This window comes from Polistes dominula, unplaced genomic scaffold (genome assembly GCF_049000335.1).
Source record: "Polistes dominula isolate Pdom_NZ unplaced genomic scaffold, Pdom_raw_medaka contig_21, whole genome shotgun sequence".
Taxonomy (NCBI): domain Eukaryota; kingdom Metazoa; phylum Arthropoda; class Insecta; order Hymenoptera; family Vespidae; genus Polistes; species Polistes dominula.
In genome coordinates, this window is record NW_028301061.1 from 4,478,478 (window position 1) to 4,502,534 (window position 24,057).

Consider the following 24,057-nt stretch of genomic DNA (forward strand, 5'->3'; position numbering starts at 1 on the left):
TGACAGAAAGGATCATATCTACTAATCCAATAGTTAATAACAAATACCTGAAAAATTGATAATAAAAAAAAACTTTCCAAAAGTAAATATAAGAGTACAGTGAAACCTTGTTAAGTGTAAGCCTCTTTTCTGAAAACACTCTTTTGTTGCATGCCAATCTTCTTGTTAATCATAAATCTCAATATTTCCTCTTCTCACAACCAACTTCTACTAAAACTTCGTAAATCACACCAAAGATCAGAATTCTTCTCAAATTTTCTTCCATAATTTTAAGATATATCTTTCGTTTCATATTAAATACACTTAAGGTGTACTATATTCAGTATACACGTATTTCAGCAGAAAAATAATATTGAATCATTTAGTATGAAACGTTTGATAACTCCGAATACCTTTAATTCGTAAAATCGGACATTTTACATTTAGTGATCTAATAATTGTACTTATTGTAAGAGAATAAGGTTAATTTAATTTTAAATTTTGTTTTAATAGTCAAAAGCAACCATAGTTAACGATATTACAAAATATAACAAAAGTAATATTTTTAAAATTATTTTCATGGAAAAATGTAATTATTCAAAAACCTTGTCTGTCATAAACTTTTGCATGCTATCAAACACAATAATGCTCCTTTTCAATGATAGTTTTTTAAATAAAAAAAACTCAAATAGTAATATGATTGTATTCTTTAGAAAATGAAATTAATCATTTTCGATAGTATTTGATATTAATTTTTCATGATATTACATGGTTTCATATTAGATGCTTTTCCACATTAAGTATAGTTATCCTATATGTCCATAAAATATATCGAGTTCCTATAATTAGGCAGTAAAGAACCTACTTTGCGATTTTGATATCGTCGAAGATGAGAATAGGATTTCCTTTCGCGCACAGTTGGTTCAATACGCCGTGTATAATCGGCGTCTATGTAGCAAACCGTCGATCCTAGCTCTAATTACAGACAGTTTTTATTATAGTTGCAATAATAGCTTCAAATCTTCTTGGTACAAATTATAGTAATAATAATACAAAATATAGTAATAAAAGATACAAAATATAGTAAAAATAACAATGATTGTTGACAGATATTTTTACGAAATGCAGGGTTTATGTACCTGGTTCAGAAATCTCTAGGATTCAATACTAGTTTATCACCGCATACAGTATAAATTAACAGGAAATTTATGAATTAAAATACAGAATTTATCGTAATATGTTAACAGGAAATATGAGAACAATGAAAAAGTTCATGTAAATATCAATCCTATTTGACCTTGTTTCGAAGTCATAACCACTTTTGTGTTTTAATAATTTGTGACAGTTTATCTTCATATAAGGTGCTCGAAATAACTTTTGGTATCTATCCAAAAGATCATACCACCGAATTTTGAAATCTTTCTGAAATTCCAGGTTTGAGTCGAATCTACTAACAACATTTTCATATATATTCTAGAAGTTCTTCAATACTGACAATAGGTATCAAATGATCCCAGAGATATAAATCTAATTGCGCACTTGTAACCTTAAACATAAGATTAAAAGGAAATAATGAAGTACTTTTAATAAGAGAGGAACATTATAACTGGATCAAATCGAGTGACTTTAATTGTGATCGAGTGAATTTAACCCTTCGCACTCAAGGGCTCCGCTATGGAGACAATAAAGACAATAAATGAATTAAAAAAAAAAATAAAGCAAATTTAATTTATTTTACAAAATATCAACTATGTATACTAATTTTTTTTAATGCATAAATATAATTTACTTATAATATGTGAATATGATTTTTCTATTGAAATTTCTTTGAGCTAGTGGTAATATGAAAGAAAAAAAAACTTAAAGTGCAAAAGGTTAATTAACAGAATGTTTGACGCTAATAAGAACAAGAAATACAAACCAAAGAACATCATTTTGATCACTTTCTATGAAAAGAAGCAATTGCGGATTATTGAAACACAAAAGTAGCTATTACTTTGAAACAGAACCAAATAGAAAATATGGAGAAACTTATTTAATTGTTTTTTTTTTGTCTCTTGTTTCCTCCTGAAGTAGGTTTCACATATTAGAAAACCCATCCCGCATATGTTTTATTTCGATGATTTCATAAAATCTAATATAGTTGAAGAGTTTTAAAGATTGATAATAGGTTATTAATGATTTTCATTACGTCATAACCATCGCTTGAAGTTACTTACATTTCTACAATAACGACTGCTTATGTGTATGCCTACTAAACGTATCCGCTTTAACCCTTTCGCACTGGCTGGGACATATGCTGTCCCAGTCGGGAAAATCTCTAATATTACGGCTGGGACAGCATATGTCCCAGTTACCGAAAAACATTTACGACAGAAAATAACGCCAAGTTGGGCCTACAAACTAGTTCTAAGGCCGTCTCAGTCGTTCTAAGTCTATAAATTTTTCATCTCAATCGTTCCTGATCGAATCAAGCAAGTGACAACTATCAAGGTTGCTCAGTTAAGGCGGTATTATGGTCTAGAAATTGCAAAAAGTCGATTTTTTTCATATTTTCAAAGCTTAACCTTTTAAGAATATGTCCTTAAGAGGATTTTTCAAAATTAAAATTATTTTCGGAGATATAGCTTTTTTAGTGACGCGGCATCCTATATCCTATCCTTATTACGCAAAACTTCGAACGCGTTTTTCTCGAAACTGTTTTATTTCACGGTTGTCATGATTTCTGAAGTTTTATTGAACCGATTTACTTGAAATTTAGTAAGAGTCTTCTCTATGCATTTCACTATCGTACTAACTAAACTTTCACAACAATTTTCAATTTTTACTATCAGTAAAGTGTTGCAATCGTGACAACCGTCGCGCACCATTTTTTGGGACCCCCTACTTCATCAGCCTATATCTTTTTCAATTTTGAATTTTTTCACTACTTTTTTTTCATGTATTTTTGAAATATTAATAAATATCTTGTAACATTATAGATAGTGAAAATATTATTCGTCTTTTTGTTATTGCACTTGAAAAAGTACCTAAAATTCATGCCTCTAGACCAGAATACCCCCTTAAGAATGGGCAGAATGCAATATAAACTCGCTTTCGAATACAGTATATAACTCAGGAATTAACTCGTTGAAATATATTTCTTATTTCGTTAAGATCATGAGCTAAAGAAAGGATTGAAATCAGATTCGAAAAGTTGATACATGCAAAAAAAGGAAACCAAGAAGGACATGAGAAAATAAAAAGAATCTTCATAGAAAAGGAAAATGTCTAATTGTAAATTTAATATTCTTACAATTTTGCGTAAAATAATAATAATATTAATAATGAGAACAATAGTGATTATATATGATAAATATTTGGTTGGAAACAAATTTTCTTTGTATTTTAATAAATAAGTGAAACACGATTTTTTTTTGTTTTTTTTTTTTATATTTTAAATAAAGTTTATTTTTTTTTATAAGTTTATTCAATTAAATGCTTATCATTTTGTTCGATCACTTTTTTTCTTTTTTGAGGTAAAATATTAATCCTTTCCATTATACTCTATGATTTGATCGACTTTTCCAATAATTAATAGATTAAAGCGAAGTGCATTTTTTATATCAAAATTTTCAGATTAAAAACGATTGCTCATTACATTTTGATACTTTATCATGTCCATGAACATCACAAATTTTATTAATAACTCGTTGCACCTTACCTTTTTTTTTTTTTGTAATAAAATTTCCAAATTTATCGAATTTCTTTTTTATTTCCACTCATGTTTAAAAGACAATAACTTTTAACTGAATAAACAAATATCATGCATTTAAACAAAATTATTATATGATAAATCTTTTTTTAAATGCACGCAATTATTATCTTATTTATTAATAATTATTAATATAATTAATAAATATTAATAATATTATGTCATTCAAAAGCATGTGCTAAAATAATTATATAAAACTTTTTCCTCAACCAATTATACAACATTATAATTTATGTTTAAAATAATATGATAATGACAATGATAATACAAGAATACGATAATGTGATACTAATATCATAAATAATGCGAGATTGAGCACTTCATTGCCATATAAAATGAACACTCGTCATGAAATTTACCAAGGGTTTTGGATAACTTAAAAGTGAAAAAACCCAGATTCGAGTCCCGGTCTAATTAGTACAACGGTTAAATTTTTCACGAATCTTATAGTAACAAATACTAAAGTTATTTACATTTTATTATTTTTATAATTATTTAGTAGAAATAAAAGTGGTTTAAATTAATTAAAAGAGCAATAATTAAAGTAATAATTTCTCTTAATTAAATATTTTTTTCATTAACAATTGGAAATTGATTTTATAAAACTGTAAATATATATTTAATTATATAAAAAATAGAACACACACTTAAAAGATTTAAGAAATATTGGAACGATTTATTCTACCCTGAACAAAGCCGATCTGATACATAATAGCTGACCTAAAGGAAGTGAAACGGGTTGGGAACGCTTAGACGGCTCGAAAACCGATGAAATAAATTTTCATTCGGAACACTCCTATACGATACAGCACTTCTTCATATCATGGATTTCAATTAATCACTCTGAACAATAATTACTGCGCTTCGCGTTCACCTAATGGAATGATGGAAACAATTTCTTTTCAAACTTGTACATTATCATGTACAAGGGTTAGGCTACTTTTTTGATAATACAATAAGAGTAATGTATAGTACTTTTCATACCTTTATGAATTAATAATAGCTGCAGGTAATATAATTTAAGGAGTCATTTAAAATAGTAATTTGGAAGTATATGTAGTTGTTAGAAAAAATAATGTGATTATAGTAAATTTTTTATCAACCCTTTTAAGTGCATGTTTCTTTTATAGATAAAACTAATTTTTTATATTCCTGTCTTTTAAGTGATATTGAAAAAATTTTTACAAATATTTTGTTTCCATTTGAAGTACCATTATTTATTGTTTCTTGATTTACGCAATTATCATTCAAAAACAAGGGAATCAATTTTTAACTAATCATTTTTCTAAATAATCGACTAGTTTAATTAATTTATTTCATATACAAACTACATATCTAAATTAAGTAAATAAATAAATGTTGGTAATAAATTTATTAATTTTATAAAAAAATAAGGCAGAGTAATTTGATTACATTCTAATTCAATATTAAATCAGCTTACACATACTCTGTTTATAGTTTTAGTATACTCTTCATTTTTTCATTTTGATAATACAACTTCGGTATACACTTTTTAAATAGGTCGCTACTACGAATTGGTAATTAATGGCACATATTCTGCTAATTTAAATTATTAATATAAAAATTTAAAGAAAATTACAATGAAACTTAATATTATCTAATGGGCCATATTTTTCTTATCATTGTTATATATGAAACGTTATAAACTTTGTCGAAGTATTGGGTCTAAATGTAAGTTTCCAGCGTTTTTTCGTAAAATTTGAGGATTTATTCTGAAAAAGTGGTTACATATTTTTTATTCGAAATATTGTCCATCGGAAGATACAATTTTTTCCCATCTTTCTGGCAACTTGTGAATTCCGAACCAAAAAAAGTTCTCATCTTTTGAACCCAAGAACGTATTGAGCCAATTTTTGATTCCCTATACTGAAGTGAAGCGCATTCCGGTAAGAGCGTTCTGCATCAACCGAAACAAGTGGTAGTCGAATGGCGCCAAATTTGGACTATAAGGCAAGTGAGGTAGAATTTTCCATCCACTATTATTCAAATAGTTTTTGATCGAAGCAGCAACATGTGGCCGAGTGTTGTCGTGATGAAAAATTACGGACACGTGCCTGGTCTGATATTCTGGCCGTTTTTCCGCCAATGCCCGCTTTAAGCGAATTAGTTGGGTATGATACAATGGTCCTTTGATGGTTTGACCACTCGGAAGCAGTTCGTAGTATACTCTTCTGATCCCACCATAGCAAAGCATGACCTTATTCATGTGAATATTTCGCTTCGGGGCCGATTTGGCTTGCTCGCCAGGCTTTTCATACGTTTTTTTGCGTTTAGGATTATCATAATAGATCCACTTTTCGTCACCAGTGACAATACGATGCAGAAACGACTTTTTTTTATGCTGCTGCTGCAACATTTCTGACATGCAAAATCGCCGTTCGACATCTCTCGGCTTCAACTCGTACGGCACCAAATTTCCAACTTTTTGAATGAATCCCAAAGCTTTTAGGCGCAGGGAAATAGCTTGTTGTGTAGCGCCCAATGATGCAGCAAGCTCTTCTTGAATTTGACACGGATCCTCATCCAGCAAAGCCTCCAATTCCTCGTCTTCAAAATTTTTCGGCTTTCCGGAGCGCTCCTTGTCTTCAACGTCAAAATCACTATTTTTGAACCGTTTGAACCACTCACGACACGTCGATTCACTAATACATTCCGCCCCGTAAGTTTATAGAAGTAAACGATAGGCCTCAGCTGCACTTTTCTTCATATTAAAGAATAGAAACAGCGCTTCCCACAAATGACGCTTATTTGGCACATAACTTGCCATGTTTTTGCTTCATAAAATATACGACGCCGATAGAAATGCGCAAATATGATGATACAATGTTATTAACTGATACACAAGCTTCCAAAATGACACATGAGATGTGACATTTCTGCCCGGAATCTACTCGTGACACCATCTTTAAAAAATGCTGGAAACCTACTTGTAGTCCCAATAAAAAAAAAAAGGTTTATAAGTGTTTATTAATTAACTGTATGAATATAAATATATATATATACTTTTTGTAGGTATGTATATATCAGATTTATTTCCTACTGATCAATCTGCCAAACACAATTTTATGAAATATTTTTTTTTTTTGAACGAATTTTTTCAATGTTACCAAGGGCGGGAATCATTGTTCATGTGGTCTTTTAAGTAAGGTCTTTAGAAAAACTTGACCTTGGCTCGAGAAAGCTCGACGTTGATATTGAGCTTTCAATATTTCGTAACGATAGCATAGGGCTGATGTTTCATTTAAAGATAAGTATCCGTTCTCGCGTTCGATCAAATCGAACGTTCTTGTGATATAGAAATGTTTGCTGAAAAAAAACTAGAGAGCGGGAAAGAAAGAATGAGAGAATGAGAGAAGGAAATTCTTATCTTGAATTTTTTGATTCCTTTTTTCTTGTTTTTTTTATCCTCAATTTTTTTTTTTTAAATATTAGAAAAATTTTTCGAGATTCATTATTTCAAACTTTAACCAAAGCAAACTAATTCTATTTTAATTTATACAGAAATAGTCATTGAAGTGAAAAATTGATGCGTTGCATCAAACGATCTGTAAACGTTGATATCCATTTGCAAATTATTCTCGTATCGTATCACGTTGCGTATTAGTATGCGTATCATATTTGGGTGTTATCCGTGTATGATCTATCAGGAGAAAAATGCATTTCAAATATTTTATCTTGGTATGTCATTATTTGTGTTGTTATTAGTATTATTATTATTATTGTTGTTTTTATTATTATTATTATTATTATTATTATTATTATTATTGTTGTTGTTGTTGTTTTTATTATTATTATTATACATTTTTCCACCTCATTAATATACATTACTTGTAACAGATATAGAGTGTAACTTTAAATCCAACATTAACATTAACATTTAAATTCAACATATTCAGGTGTTCGATTAATTCTAACTATCCTTGTATAATGACTGGATTATTTTGAGAACATTGCACAAATGATAATTGGTACTGTATAATAGACTAAATTTATAAAGAAAACAACAAAGAGATTTACCGTGTTAAAATGAGATGATTCTACTGGAATCTCGCAGTCCAATAACATAGATACGCAATACATAATATAGTTACGTACTTTAAGTATTCCCATTTTACATTTTTATACCTAAAAATTTAATACACCTGTTAATCCACATTTATACGCAACGATGATCCAATAGGAAAATTAAGTAAAACATTGTTACATGTCTTTCATATCTTTGTTTTACTTTTGTAAATGCGATATAATACATAAATATGTATTAGAAAACTTAGTTCCTGTAACCCTTTCAGTACTGCATACTTTCTACTGAAGTTTTTCTTACAGAGAACCTAACAATTGCAATTGCTGTAGTGAATTGGACTTTTTTTCGCTGGTACAAATATACAGAGTGCAACTAACAAGTTATTATTTTCTTTATACACCTTTTTACACCATAAATAGATATACACAATACCATGGTAGAAATAATATTGTATGAAACAAAAGAAATCATTGTTATAACATATACGAGTAAATTCAAAACTATTTCAGTACTATTAGACACTATAGGAAATCTTTGGGAGTGACAACAACGTAGTGGACTTCTAATATAGAATGGTCTTATTGATAGGAACAAAGGTTTGTCACAAGCTTAAGCAAATCTTCTATTGAAATGTCACTTTGATAATGTTTGTGAATTAGACAAAAGGTAATACGATCAAGATCAAAGATAATCCAAGAGCGACGATGATGAAGAAACGAAATGCGAATGTTTGTATTACTTAAAAATTTTCATAAAGTCGAAATAGTGTTTTAATTTTTTGAGAAATGAACAATTTAAAACAATTCTAAAAATATTTTTAGAATTTATAACTATACAAGGTATCCCTGTATTCACATTAGATTTACGAATGTTTTATTTCCTACTTTTTAAAAACACAAACATTGTTGTCGAATGAAGAAGTGGAAAGAGGGAGAAAAATTAACATTTACGTATATTTTATTACGGCATTAAAAATTAACATATATTTTTAAAATATCATATTTAAGTTTTATATATATATATATATATAACAAAAAAATTTGGAATTAGTAAAATTGGCTCAGTCCTTAAATTTAGTGTTAATGTTCAAACTTTGTCAGTATATTTTATGGCTCTAAATAAGAAAAAAATTTACTTTTAATTTTGATAGTAATTAAAACTAGTAATAGTTACTAGTAAGTTACACATTTGATCTTTGATAGCTGTCAATCAAGCCTAATCAAGAATGGTAGACATTTTGAGAATGGTATATTAATTTACTCTGGAAGTGACGATTATGTTAAATAATAAACAAATATTAGATTAGTGCATATGAAATGTCGGATTTTCACCTTGCCAATTTCAGAAAGATGTCGCAATATCGTTGTATGGTCAACCTCCATCTTGGCAGCAAGTTCCCTCGTGGATACAGTTTGATTTGCTTCCACTAATGCCTTCAGATCATCATTTTTCACGGTCGTTTGGGGTCTTCCTCGCGGTTCGTTTTGTAGGGAAAAATCACCAGACCGAAATTTTTCAAACCAACGCTGCACTTTTCGATCGGTAATAGTATTCTCCCCAAACGCCTGGTTTATGTTGCATGCAGCTTTTGCAGCATTATTACCAAGTTTATACTCATACAAGAAAATGACAAGAATTTCGGTGGAATTCATATCGGTACAAAATTTAAAAGAAATAACAAAAGGGAATACTTTTGAGAAAATCTCCTTTGTTGAAATGTGACTCTGGCGATGGACATTACAACTATAAACGAGGTTATGCTAAAAACCAAAGCATAACGAAAACAGGAAGAGAAACGTTTGAACGTAAAAAAAATCCGACATTTCATATGCACCAACCTAATACATTAATTCATATAAGTCAATGTTCGTAGTAACAGCAAGTAGGTTACTGTTATTATTATTTGTATTCTGCATTTTTGTTACAACTTTTTAATGAAGCTCTATGTAACATATATTTCCATAACATTTTTTTTTATTTAGTGTCATAGAATATAGTGACAAAGTTTGATGATTAAAATCTGAGGTATACACTGTATATTAAATCAAGATAATTAATCAACCCCAAAACAACAAAAAGAACTGTAACAAAATAAAGTGATAAAATGAATTTTTATTTTAATAGAAAAAAGCTTTAGTATTTCAAAACAGAGAAGTGCATTTTTTTGTAGTTAGCCCTAAATATAGTCTAAAGTAAACCCTGTATGAGGCAAATTTTTGTTTTTAATATAAAAAAAATTGATTGAACGGAAAATCAGCAATTATGAACCTATGAAAAATTCCCCACATAAAAAAAAATTGTCCATTTTAAACAATTTTATTACAATAAATTGACAATGTTTTTTTTTTTTTTTCAGGTAACAACTGCTTATAATGTTTCCACTTTTGCGTATAAAAACTTAAACGTGAAATTTTGCGAATCAGTTTGCACTTTGCGTTAAACATAGTATATCGCATTTTTTATCACATTGCAATGCATACGTATTGATATAGTCAACTATGTCATTTATAATTTCCGTGTCAAATAGTTTTCGAAAATAGGTCACAGGAGAGTAGGGTGCTTCGGGGACATTAGGGCAATCTCTTTTCCAAGGGCAATGAAAACTACTATTATACGTCTGGGATACTGGTTGAAAACCAATTCCTCGTGGTCTTGAATTTTCGTCATCCGACGAGGATTGCTTACTAAATTTTTCGTCACTATTAATAATATTTAACCGTTGTCGGAGAGATATTATTAGTACTATACTTCATCAGACTCAGAATCTAATAATGAATCTTCGGATTTTTTATTTTTATCTGATTTTGCGTTCATATTATTGGGAATATTATGTATAAATCTAAAAACAGGAAAAAACACAAGTTTTATTCTATATATATCGAAATTTAGAGCTATTATGTAAACTATTTTTTATTCGGTAAACAACGAAAAAGAAGCAAAAATAATATCAATCAGAGCAAACGGTGATTCGCTTGATTCTACTGCAGATAGTTTGCACAGCATTTATTTTGTTACTTTAGGTTGATGGTACTAACAACCGTCATGAATATTGGTATTGGTTACTTCTAAACATTATTTAATAAAATGTCAGAAAATGAGCGTGTTACTTGAAAGTTACATGGACCCATTAAGAGTTTAAGAATATTCTAAATAAATGCGATAGGTAAGATAAAGTAAAGAATTGTAGAAGATCAGTAGAAGCTGCATATTCATGAACTAGGTAAATACGAAATCTGAGAAAATAGAAAGAATGAAGGAAGATAGAAAGAAAGAAAGGAAGAAAAAAAGAAGGATGCAATTGGAAAGCCGTAGGGGTGTCGGAAACGATGGTTGAGTTGGTAATGTTGGGAAAGTACAAGGTAGGACGTACCTCGTGAAGAGGAAAGAAGAGAAGAGTTTGAATAGTGGTGAAGAGAAGGGAAGAGAAGAGTAGTTAGAGTGGGGGAGACAGGGTGAGAGAAACTAGGACGAGAGGTGCGAGCCCAGGATGGGTTGCACTGCTTCTAGCTCGGTCCACTGACACGAAACCGTCCACTCCTGTCTCGTAGGTGGAGGAAGGATAGAGAAAGAGGCTGAATGAGGAGCAAAGGAGGTGGGTGGGTGACTAGGTTGAGTATTCAACCATCCCCTCAAACCCCCCACCCCTCGCTATCTTTTCCACGGGCACAACCTACTTTGCTACCTATTTCGTTCCGTTCCAACGGAATGTGGGTCACACAGGACGACAAATCGTCTTATTCCAATGATCTGCATCCTTCCAATCTTTACAGACAGACACATGGATTCACCCAGTAGCAAAACTCTTTACCTACTTTCTTACACATACGGTTTAGACGATTCAAAACTAAGTTGTTCTTTTATATCTTGAATACAACTTTGGTACTCGTGTTGTTTTTATATCAGCCATTTGAGAGGATGGAGGTGGGTGGTTGGTTGAGTGAGGGGTATTTTATTCGATTCGCAGATATTTATAAATTAATAATATTCGTGAATCGTAAACAAGGAAGGGTCCTTTACCTATAAATTTATTTATCTATATCCCTAGCCCCTTTTCTTTCTCTCTCTCTTTCACTCTCTGTCTTTCTCTTTCTATTTCTCTCTCTTTCTGTAAATTGATTGATCCATGCGAAGTATGTCTGATTACAGAGAGGGGACATTCTGTATTTAAAGCAAATTACTCCCCATTGCGCTTGTAATCAACCTTAGAGTTTCCCTATGAAGTAATATCACATCTGAGGATCTAATTGCAACATCAATGTTATATAGTTAGAACAAATCGTTTCGACCGTTATTCAAACACTCTCTTTAATTATCTTCATTTAATTGTAAGATTTAATTGGGAGTTCGTTCTTTTGATATTATATTTACTTATTTAAATTTTAACGTATCTTGATTTTCAATACTACAAAAGGGTTTTATAAATATTTCTTTTGAAGCTTATCTGAAACAGTAAATATTTCTTCCCTAAGAAGTTTCATTGTCCTTGAGGAGTAAGGCTAGTTTCAACTTTTGATCCCGAGTCCATTACGTACTTTTACCTTTTCTCCTCATCTTTTTCTTTTCTTTGTTCATACGGCTTCTTCGTTTCTTATTAGCTTTGTGTACGCCTCATTAAAACTATAAAATCGTTTATATCTTTGCTGAAAAAGCAAGAAAACGTAATTCCGTTTTGCTATATTTGCAGATCACAATGAAATGAAATAAAATTTTGGAAGGAAATATTTCTTTAGAATTGGGGTGATTTAACCCTTTCGCTACGAGCACCGGAATTCGATGACCTGTGTGTACGAGCGCCAGAATTAGACGGCCTCTTCCAAATACCTGTGAATACGAGCGCCGGATCTTGACGTTAGCTCGGCGGCGCGGTGCCTCGTATGGTGGCGTTACCCCGCGGAGCAGACTGCCGTAACGAGAGGGTTAAAAATGGATAAAACGATGAAACGAAAAACTGACAAATCGCTAGATAACTAAAAAGAGACAAACATATATACGTCTGAAGGGTTGAGTCTGCGAGAGAATAAGATAGAATATAGTATACAGTTTTTCCTATTCTCAGTCTCCTCTTTCTGTGTTGCTTCGTAGTCCCCACTCCTAGCTACTGCGTTTTATATGTGTGTGTTTATGTGCGACTGCATACTACGAAGCGTAGACTCAATTATCTTAATACACACACTTAAAAATATAAGCTAGTTCTTCGACTGGCCGCTAAACTATCCACGTTTTTCACAAACATAACTGTATTAAAATCTCTAAATAAGATTCGAGCATCAGAAAAGTTTGAGATACCCATTTACAGGATCATATCTGTAATATATTTTCAAATCTTCTCAGTGTAAGGCTGAATCGATGTAACTGCAATGAGGTGTTGTAGCTCTCTTTTGTAGGCGTCACGAAGGTTCAGAATTTCATTGGTAAGCTGATGGTCGTTCGCACCTTTCACTAATTGGGAGATAGAAGAAGCAGAGCTTTCACAGTAGATATTAAACGAACACTTAAAATTAAATACATTTTTAATAAATAATAATATTGAATAATAATGTGTTTCTTTAACAATGATTTTTGAAGAAGAAATTTCGTGAGATTCATTGTGATTCAAAACTCGAGGAAACGAAAAAATACGACCTGTCCTTTGTCAGGACATTTAAAGGATTTAGTTTCAACAACAAAAATACCTAGTTGTGGTAACCCATGATATAGATATCTCAAATTCATAGAAAGACTATAATTTACCTGATTTTATCAAATTATATTTATTATATTTACTTAGGTTAGGACAGGGTATCTTTTCATTGATAAACATTCTACGATTTTTGTGTCGATCTATGGCTATCGCATTCGGCATTCCATTTTGATTACTAGAATTAGGAAAGTGTTAGTTTTTGTCAGCTACTTTCACAGTAAAATTACACCGGAGCCCTTTGTTATGTATGTGATGAAAATATTATATAAAATAAACCCTACAATTATCTTACTCCTGATACTCTGCATTCTTCTAAGTCTCTCGAAGCTTGGTTTTTTGAAGGTTTCCCTTCTATCGTGTGTGATCTGCATACATGATATTTTTTTTTTATTTATTTCACTCTCTGATTTCTTCCTTATAAGTATGAAAATATTATACAGAACATACTTGTCATATCATTTTATTCGGTTATATTGAACAGGAATGAGTGATTTTGATTTTTAATAAAATTGCTTAGGCTTGTTAAAATATCACTGTATTTTAGGGGTTTCCATATTTATTTGAATATATTGCTTACATTATTAACAATGTTTATCATTAATCATTTTTTTTTAAAACATATACAAATGATTAAGTTTTGTTAACTTTTTAGTATTTTCACCTCTAAGATTAAATTGAAATCAAATTTTCGAGAATTTTGGGATATATAATGAATAACTTATTTTAAAAATGCACAAGAGAGTCTTATTTAGGTACAAAAAAATATGAATCAAAATTTTTTGACAATCAAAATAAAGATAAGTATGTATACAAATTTTCTAGAAGATTAAAAAAAAAAAATTTATGCACGAAATCAATGTTTTTAACAATATCAATTAAATTTGAAGAATAATATCATCAATCCATCAGATTTTTTCAAATCTCAAAAATTACCTTACTCCTTAACCGATTTCTAAGAATAAAAAGAAAATTTTCAAATAAAGTTAGTACAAAAATTAATCTTCGGTAAAAGAGAAAGAGGGAAAGAGAAAGTGAGAAGGGGAAAAGGCTATGGTTTACTTTTTAAAAGACAAAATTCAATCTATAAGCTTGATATTTAACAATTTTTTATTTTCTTTCCATTGATTCGAAGTTGCTTGAGGAAAACACATAAAAGAGGCTTTGAATTAAACTTCAGGTTTCTATTGTTACAATCTCGTCTGCGATTTAACTGAGTTTAGGATAGAAGAGAGAAAGAGAGAGAGAGAGAAAGAAAAGGTTTTTAAACTGTTCCGAAAATCTGGGAAGGTTTCCATGTGGCCGGAAGCACTTTCGACCGAGCTTAAGGTTCCAAAATCGATGGCTCAAAAGTCGATGGCCGCAGGTGTAGCTGAGTCGATCCTTCTCAACGGGAGCAACAATATCTCTAAAGTCGGTTAGTAGGTCAACGACAGATGCAGTTGGTATATTCATTCGATGCACTTCCAGGACACGCTTCTACCACCCACATTTTCTCCTATATAGATCATCAACTCTGTGATTCGCAAGCGAAAAATTTTCTTATATTTTATTTTATAATATCAAATCTTATTTGATTTTTTTATTAATTTTCATAATAATCATCATTTTATTTACATCTAATGATAAAATGATATAAGGTAGTTACGATATAGTTATTGGACAAAAACAATTATCGAGAAATATGTTTTGTTATTTGATAAACATTTCAGTTTTACTACAATGAATTCACTACAAAATCATTATAAATTCAGTAGAGTGTTCAGTTATTTGCTAACATTCCAGTTAGTATTGAGTTTGTAATAAATTTTCCTATATAAAAGAAATAATTCAACAATTTCGAAGCAATGCTATTATTTGAATTTACTTTAATTCATCCAAAATTTAGGTTAATTCACGATAAATAGGATACTTGAATATCTCATTTTTTTACAATTGTATTAAAAAATTTCAAAAGAAAAAATTGCACTATTGCCAAATGGAAATTTGATGATTGAACGAATTTTTTCTTATAATCATTTTTGTTTTTACGTGATTTTAATTAAACTTTGTTTTTCTAAATGAAACTATATATTTTTGCTTGCAATGTTCTAGTAGAGGAAGATAAAATGAATAAAAATAATTTATATGACCATATCATTACGATCATTTATTCTCGTGATATTTGTATATAATGATAATTAAAACACATTTAGTTACACACTCCTATTCGAATATGTGAACACTACTATCTTTAGGTAATTTTAACCCATTACGCGTAAGCTATAGGTACTCAAAATTGTAACTGTTTGCTGTAATACATATTTGAAATTTTTTAACTAATTTTCTATGAACACTTTCTATTTCCCATGATATTTTTGATTGACATGCAGCTTTTATTTTTTGTATCATATTTTCAGGTGTGGTTGGTTTTTCATGATAAACTGCATTTTTTAATTTACAATATTTAAAATTGCAATTTTAATGAAAATCAAAATTAATTCGTAAATTTGAAAATAATTTAAATATTTAGAAACAAAGATGAAATAAAATGAAAACAAAGATTTAAATAATTATTATAAAAATACTTTATATAGTGTCAACAAAATTTCTTTTAAATCAAAGTTTCAATTCTAATCGGAAAACATTTTTTCAAATTAAATACAAAAAACATTTTTAAAATTTAATACAACACAAAGATATTATACGTTATGATTAAATTTTTACAAAATTTATATTCTAAAAGAATTACTTCATTGGTGTTTAGCTTGCGAAAGGCTATTATGTATTGTATCTTACTTTATTTAATTATCATTCAACAAAAGTGGATTATATTTTTTACGAATCATTTTTTTAAGTAATTGATTTTTTTTTCTTTTATGCCTCATATTCAATTTATTCATTTACATTGAATAAATAAATAAATAATAATAATAAAAAAATTATCCATTTTAATATTATAAAAGCTACACATAATCCGTGTTTGATGAGTATACTTATCATCGTCTCATTTTTATGATACAATTTAAATATACGCTTTTCCAAGAGATCGCTGATAACAATTAAAATATTAACCAAAAACTGAACATTTTTCCTGATTTATTGGAACACTTAATTTTATATTTTTTTTATTTTATCTTGAGGTTTGTTTACCCGGGCGCTCAGTCTCTGGACCATTGTACCCGGGCCCCTTGCGGGGAAAAACCTATGACCATAGCGGTCTCGCGGGCAGCCCCGACTCCCTTGCAAAGCGCAGGAGTCTGGCCGCCCCTGAGCCCACTAGGTCGAAGTTGTTGTCGCTAGTCCCAAGGACATCATTTCTGACGTCCGCGAGCCCAACGCATTGAGTTATGAGATGGAGGGGGGTATCCTCTCCTTCGCCACACCTGCCGCAGACCGAGTCTTGTGTAAGGCCCAGTCGCGTAAGGTGCTTTCTAAGGTGCCAGTGCCCGGTGACCAATCCTACCACCAGCCTTAATTGGGCTCGGTCCAGGTTGATTAGCTCGGTACCCAGCTCCTTCGAAGGCCCTGAAAACAGAGCCTTCGTGTGTCTCATGCCAGGGCCTTGCACCCAGAGATCCCTGAAGCAGTCCGTAGCCCACTTCTTAGACCTCCACCGCATGAGTCCCTCTGACTCGCTGATGTGGCATTGGCTTGCCAGATCGTGCCGTGAAGCTCCAAGTCTGGCAAGCTCGTGCGCCCTTTCGTTACCCTGAACGCCACTGTGACCCGGCACCCAGAGCAACCTTACTCTGTTGACACTGCCTAGCCGTGTCAACAAGTCGACACAGTCCTCCACCAGCCCTGACTTGACCACGGTGCTGTGTACAAGTCTGAGCGCAGTATGGCTGTCACTACAAATGTAGATATGTTTGCCATAGTACCCCCTTTTGAGGATACTGTGGGCGCAGACCCAAATGGCAAACAGCTCCGTCTGAAGAACAGAGGCGGTACCGGTTAGGGTGTAGGACAATTCGGTCCTAGGCCCTCCAGACCAGACCCCTGCTCCCGCGTTGGAACCCGCTTTAGCCCCATCTGTATACCAGACGGGCCCTGCGGGTGCCAATTAATTTTATATTACTAAAGATATTACATTACTTATTATAACATAAATTAAAGGAAAAGGAGTATAGTAAGACTACTTTATAAAAACAAACGATATATTTACAATAAAATTAAGAAATATTTAAAAAAACAAAATACATTTAATTTTTATTTAGTATCCAAATAACAAAGATGACGGAGCCCCTTGATAGAGCAGTTGCATATACGCATGAATTTTTATAACAATTTTAGAGCAGGTTCTTAACCTGTGATCCTTGAAATATCTGTCACTAGTATTTTGAGAACTTTTTATAAGTGTTTCGCGAAGTTATGGAAGCAACGTACTACCTGTGAAACTATTCGCTTGAACGAGTATTAGCGTAAATGCGCAGTGCCGTTTATAACACGGACAAGATGCAACTTGCATTTTCGAGTGAACTAACTTAATCTAAGCAAGCATCTTCTCTGTTACAGTAATTCATTACGTTTGATTCGGCAAAGTACATTTTTCATATGTATTTGATTGGTATGTTGTGTATAAATATTATAATTAATAACATGTTGAATTTATATTTTTTGTTTTATTTGAAATCAGATATTATAGATAAATTTTATGGCTTAACACATTAACATCTGGAAACATTAAAATGTAAATTTTGTTGATTGTCTATGAATTGCCGGTGACATATAAAAAAGGTTTATGAACTGTGCATTAAAGACCAACGATATATTATATAAATACGTATTACAATATACCAAATGCAAAAAAAAAGGATAAAATTAAATAGCATAATACGTTCCAACTTCCTGTTTGCTTTTTTTTATATGTATGCAATGAGGCACTCAGTGCAATTGAATTTTATTCTTTAATGCAACCCTTCTCTTTTTTAATAAATCTATTTTACATTGTATCTCAAAAATTGTATGCAAAAGTTTGAAAACGGTCAATTTATTCGGTATGCGAAGTTTAATGTAATAAATGTAATATTTATTGAAAGTAATTTTTTACTATCGCGTAATTATTATGTTATATGGTATTATTTTAGATGGTCTATTATGTTGTGCAATGAAATAGGAAACATAGATTGGTAAGATAGAATAAAAATATATCGTATAAAAAAAAGTAAAGCACAGATTGTTAAAAATATGCTGATAAAGTATTCTGATTCAAGAATAGATTTCGGATCAATGATAGATCAATAATGAGAGAATGCAGAATATATTAATTAAACTCTAGATTTACTTACTTCTAAATTTTAATTAATTTATTTATTATTTTATTTAATATCTTTTTCACGAAATATAGAAAATAAATTTATTTAATTAATAAATAATGACAGGGATTATCATATTATAAATACAGAATGAATTTTCTGATTGACTCACTTGACTTTTTTGATTACATTTTTCTAACTTCCTTCTTTCTTCAGACAAACCATAGTTCGTCCAACAAAAAACATGCTGAAGAAAAAAATTTCTTCTTTCTATTTATCTATCTAAAAAACTTCAAATTCTTATTTACGTAAAGAAGATAATAAATCTGTTTTTCTATAAGAAAAAATGTTTACAATTCTAAATGATTTAAAATTTTATAAATAATTTATTATATAATTAAATAAAAATTAATTTATAGCAAAAAGCAAAGAATTTAGTGAATAGGTTTTAAGTAACAGCAATTTTCAAGATCTTCAAAATAATTTATGCCTTAAGAAATGTTATGTGAGCTAATGGTTTACTCAATTGACAGAGATCTATGAATTATCTATAACAACGCTATAGGATACCGGTCGTTTGTTAAATATTAAATAAAAAAGACATTAGTCTTATCCTAAGTGGATACTTAGATTACATATTAATAATTTTCAAGGAGGAAAATAATGATCGTATTACAAAAGAAATTAATCTACTTACGTACAACGTAACACATGGTCAGCTCAGATTCTTAACATTAATCAGTATGAAAACCAACAAACGCGTAACATTGATTAATAACTATAAATACAGAAATAATAATGATTATATCGCATATTATATTGGATACTGTTAAGATCAAATCTTGGAAAATTATTTTAAAAATATACGTTCAAATATTGCAGAAAAATTTATTTAATGACATTTTATAAAATAGTAAATCTCAACAAAAAATATGATTATACTAATTTTTTTATGAAACATAGACAAACAATCATGTAATAGAATTTAAGGTCATATTACGTGGTTCTTATAAATAGCATACATAATTTTTATAATATAAATCAAGATAAAAATACTGAAATGAAAATATTCATTTCTTATTTGCGAAAATGTAAAGATTAGTAGTATTTTTCTTATAAAGAATAAAATTTATTCAGAATCAAGATGTATGGTTTTAAGTATAAATATTAAAAATAAATAAAAATTTCGTATCTATAATAGTATATCTACAATTTTATTATATTCAACGAGTTTCATTTGTGTATTATAGGATTAATGTATTATATAATAATATGAGAACGAGCATTTCTAATTTTAACAAAAAGGCAAATGTAAAAAGATTGTTCTAATGGTTTAAATAGATTATTACTTTACCTTTTTAGTTATAGTAAAGTGTGATACAGAATATTCATAAACATTATAGTAAGAAAGACTGATGTATAACGTTTGTTTTTAAAGCGCTAATTTTTATAAACCCCCCTCAAATTTTTTATATTTTTCAGAGAAAATTTGATATATTTATCACTTAGGACATTGGGAAAATTTAATTATCGATATTGAGCGTATATATTACTATGACGTATACCCATTAGAAATCATCATGCAATGTTAAGTTGTCGGAGTATAAGATCATTGGAATAAATCTTCAGCATACAGTTTTTTAACAAGATCACTAAAATGATTGTCTAATCTTGACTTGTAGTTTTAATACTGGTATGCTATTTTTTTGTTACAGATCTTGTTTCAAGATTTTTAGATAATTCATCACTAAACAGACATCACAGTGCATCGATTATCACCAAATTTTAAAAACTTTCCTAACGAAATAATATTTTTTTTAAATAAGGTTTCAAAGTAAAATTACTCGATTACTAAAATGTTGACCTTATTTGTAAATATTGAATGTTTTTTTAAAATTTATACCTTATTTTCAAACATAGGGAATATTTGATTTATAGTAATTATTATACTTGTTCACTTTAGATTTTGATTTCTAGTAACGACCACAAGTTGACTAGTTTATGTTTAATGCCAATAAAATTCTGATTTTTTGTTCGATTCCACTTCCGAAGAAACGTTGAAACGTAGTAAAGTAGAATTAGTTTCCCTAGGGAGATCGAAATTCTCTTAGGTTCAGATCATAGTGTGTGCTTTGACAAGACAGGTGAATGCTTGCTCCCTAAATATCGACTTTCCCGATGTTCGTAGTTATCCAATTGGATTCGAAGAAAAACTTAGCAATATAATTCGACTTCTGGCAAAATCTTCCTGACAAGAATTGAAAAAAAAAACCTATTTTAAATTAGTATATATTGGTTTTGATCTAAACAGTTATGAAAATCGACAAAAAATTTATAACTGCTATGCATAAAATAATTCAATTTTGATTCTACAGTTGATTGGATTGATTCAATATACAACTGTGATTTTACAGTTTTATATCGATTGTAATCTGATGTAATATAAAACTTACAATATCGATTATAAAAAACTAAAGAAAAATATAACAGATTTATTAGACTCATAACAATTAGAACATTTTATCGGTTTTAATAGTCGTTTCAAAAACCAAAATCGATTTCATAACTGTAACATATTAAAACCATGCTGTTTAAGCAAAACAAAAAATATGAACCATAAAAAAATATTATCTTTTTTCTTTTACTATTTTCAATGTATTGTACATGAAGATTTTAAACAAAAATTTTTTCATAATTTTAATCATGACATACTTTTATTAATAAATGTATTATTTCATCACGAATACAATTGTAAAAAAAAAGGAACGCTATCAGAATGTTATAATTTCAAACAAAGCAAAAGATAAAAAGCATAACAAAAAATCGATTTTTTTTAACAATGAGAGCATGTACATCTTAATCTTACATTTTAACATAATTCGAACCAGAATGAATTTTTATTAATAAAAAACCCAAACTTATTGACTTTTCTCACAAATAAAATTGTAAAAAAAAAGAGCTAAAGAAAATCTATGAGAATTTTCGTTTATATTGCAGCACTAGAGAAGTGATAAATGAAAATCGATCAAGCTGGCGCCATTCAAGTTACGTTTCTCAAAGATGTCTAAGTCGCGAAGTGGCGGCAGCAAGGGTAGCCGCAGTAACAGCACAGAATCAGAAGATCCCTGCCAGCAGCACTCGATTAATTCACCACACTTGCTGACATCGGATACACTTGGAACGAACGGCAACAATTTGGTCGTTAGAAGTGAATCTACGGTGCCGAGTTCACCTCCGCCTTCTTATCAGCACGTTCTCGAAGAGGTCTCACATTTTCTTTTCACAATATTTGTTACATCCACCCTTTCCCCGTTCCATTCTTACCATCAAAACGATTGAATTTTTGTAATATTTTTTTCTACGTATATAGAGGAGAAGGTTGCTTACAGATGTTTGAGAAATACAATCGTAGGTAAAAGTTCTGAAAATTTTTAATTCATGAGTATATTAGTTTTTCAGCATGCTATTTAAATTAAATACGTTAATGTTACCGCTAAAGTGCAGGAATTAGTTATTCTACAGATTATCTAGATAATATGCAGATTAACTAGGGTGATCCATTAAAGTGGTTAAAATTTTTTCATTTCTTAAATTACCTAGGTAATCTATACATTACGTATAGGCATGAGTTAAAGTGAAAATAAGATCTTTGCTGGAACAACAACAACGTTTATATACGTTTAAATTAATATGTTATTTATTTATTTTTTGGTATTTAAAGAATCAACATAATCCAATCAAACAATTATCAAATTAGTTGATAGAATGCATCATCAATCAATTAAAAAACTGTAATAGAAAGATTTAAACAGTTTAAAATATTATTACAATTAAAGAAATGAATTTGCAAGACATATGATAAAATTAGGCTTACTTATTAGTGCAATCTAAAGATTGGTCATACTTTGCATAACACAGCCAATAGTTTTTACGGTATACCTATATTGTATATACATACCTATTTATGGTACATTAAAATTTGAAATCTTATTTTTTGAAATCCTTTTTACAATTTTGATTTAAATCCTTATCAATTTTAAATATGAAAATATAATAATTCTTAAATAATAATTATGACATTTAAATATTACTTATTTTCAATAATTTTTAATGACAAATATTTTTAATGTTAATTATTCAACGTTGTAAAAATTAAAAAAAACGTAAACAACAATGTTAATTTTCCAAGTAAACTAAGTAGTATATCTGTCACTTTTTTTACACTACAACTTTCCTTCTTCGCTCTGTATCATATATGTATAAGTAACAAAGATAACATTGTTCTTATTTCAATTTATCTCGTATAAAATATACTTCAGCTGCTTGTATTGTATAGAAAACTATAATCACTATGATCAGCTGAGTACAGAATTGTAGCACTTTTTTATACATTAGTTGATTCATCGAGTAAAAACTTGGTTTTTGAATTATTTATAATTTTTTTGTTCAATAACTGTTTAGCGAATGTCAATAAAACAATATAAAATCAGTTTAAAAGAGTTTAAGTTACATAAAACAAAAATTTAGGACACTTAGCAGCTTTTGCTTTTATATTATTCAAATGTTCAATTTTACTGTATAATTGAATAGTTTTAAAATCACATATAAAATTACAATTATTTTAAATGGCAATAACTTGTAAAGAACTTAGTGAATCAATTTGAAATTTTGGCATTTGCTTAAGCTATTAAAAAAAAACATTCTCTTAAATTTTCATTTTCTTCGTAGCATTTTGCACCATACTTGCAGCAAAACATACCGTAAGAAAATGATTAAACAGTAATATATTTAATTTTTGAATTTTCGATGGACTCAAAATGTGTTAAGAAAAAATTATTTATATTCTTGAATGATAATATTTTCTATATTCTTAAAGGTTTTTAAACAAAGCTTAATTTTTTTCTTAAATTTATTTTATAAAACTTTTAACGTTATAATCGCAAAAAATACAGAAAAATGAATCAACCTTAGTATTAATTTTTTATCTAATGAAAAAAATTGATATTAATAATTTGTAACTCTAATATAAATTATAATAACTTAAATTACTGTATAACTAATAACAAAACAGATTTTGAATCAATAATTGAAAAAAATAATTAATTATAATAATTAAATAAAATTGCAGTAAATTTTCCTAAAATTAAATAATAGATATTAAATAATTTTTAGCTTTATTTTATAATATTTAGATTTATTTTCTCAATGAGTAGAGACTAAATTTTTTTAAATTATTAAAAAATATAAACATAATACCTAAAATAAAAAATTATTTAACGTAATAATGTATAAAATAAAGATGTAAAAGTACAATATTACAGATTAGATATTTTCATAATTTTATTTTATTTCTTTTAATCATAAG

The 24,057-nt window shown here is 29.3% G+C and overlaps 1 protein-coding gene and 2 pseudogenes across 3 annotated transcripts in view; 2 read left to right on the forward strand and 1 right to left on the reverse strand.

Annotated features, from left to right (window-relative positions):
- Nucleotides 1-24,057, forward strand: part of LOC107065387 (uncharacterized) — a 51,433-nt gene that overhangs the window by 16,990 nt on the left and 10,386 nt on the right. For all 3 annotated transcript variants that reach the window (XM_089176168.1, XM_089176167.1, XM_089176170.1), the window contains exon 2: nt 21,690-21,956. In XM_089176168.1, coding sequence (XP_089032294.1) covers nt 21,753-21,956 — 204 coding nt within the window. In that variant the 5' untranslated portion in view covers nt 21,690-21,752. The remainder of the gene's footprint in view (nt 1-21,689; nt 21,957-24,057) is intronic.
- LOC107065351 (histone-lysine N-methyltransferase SETMAR pseudogene) lies at nt 8,988-9,430 on the reverse strand (annotated as a pseudogene).
- Nucleotides 13,059-13,256, forward strand: LOC149031425 (small nucleolar RNA U3; annotated as a pseudogene).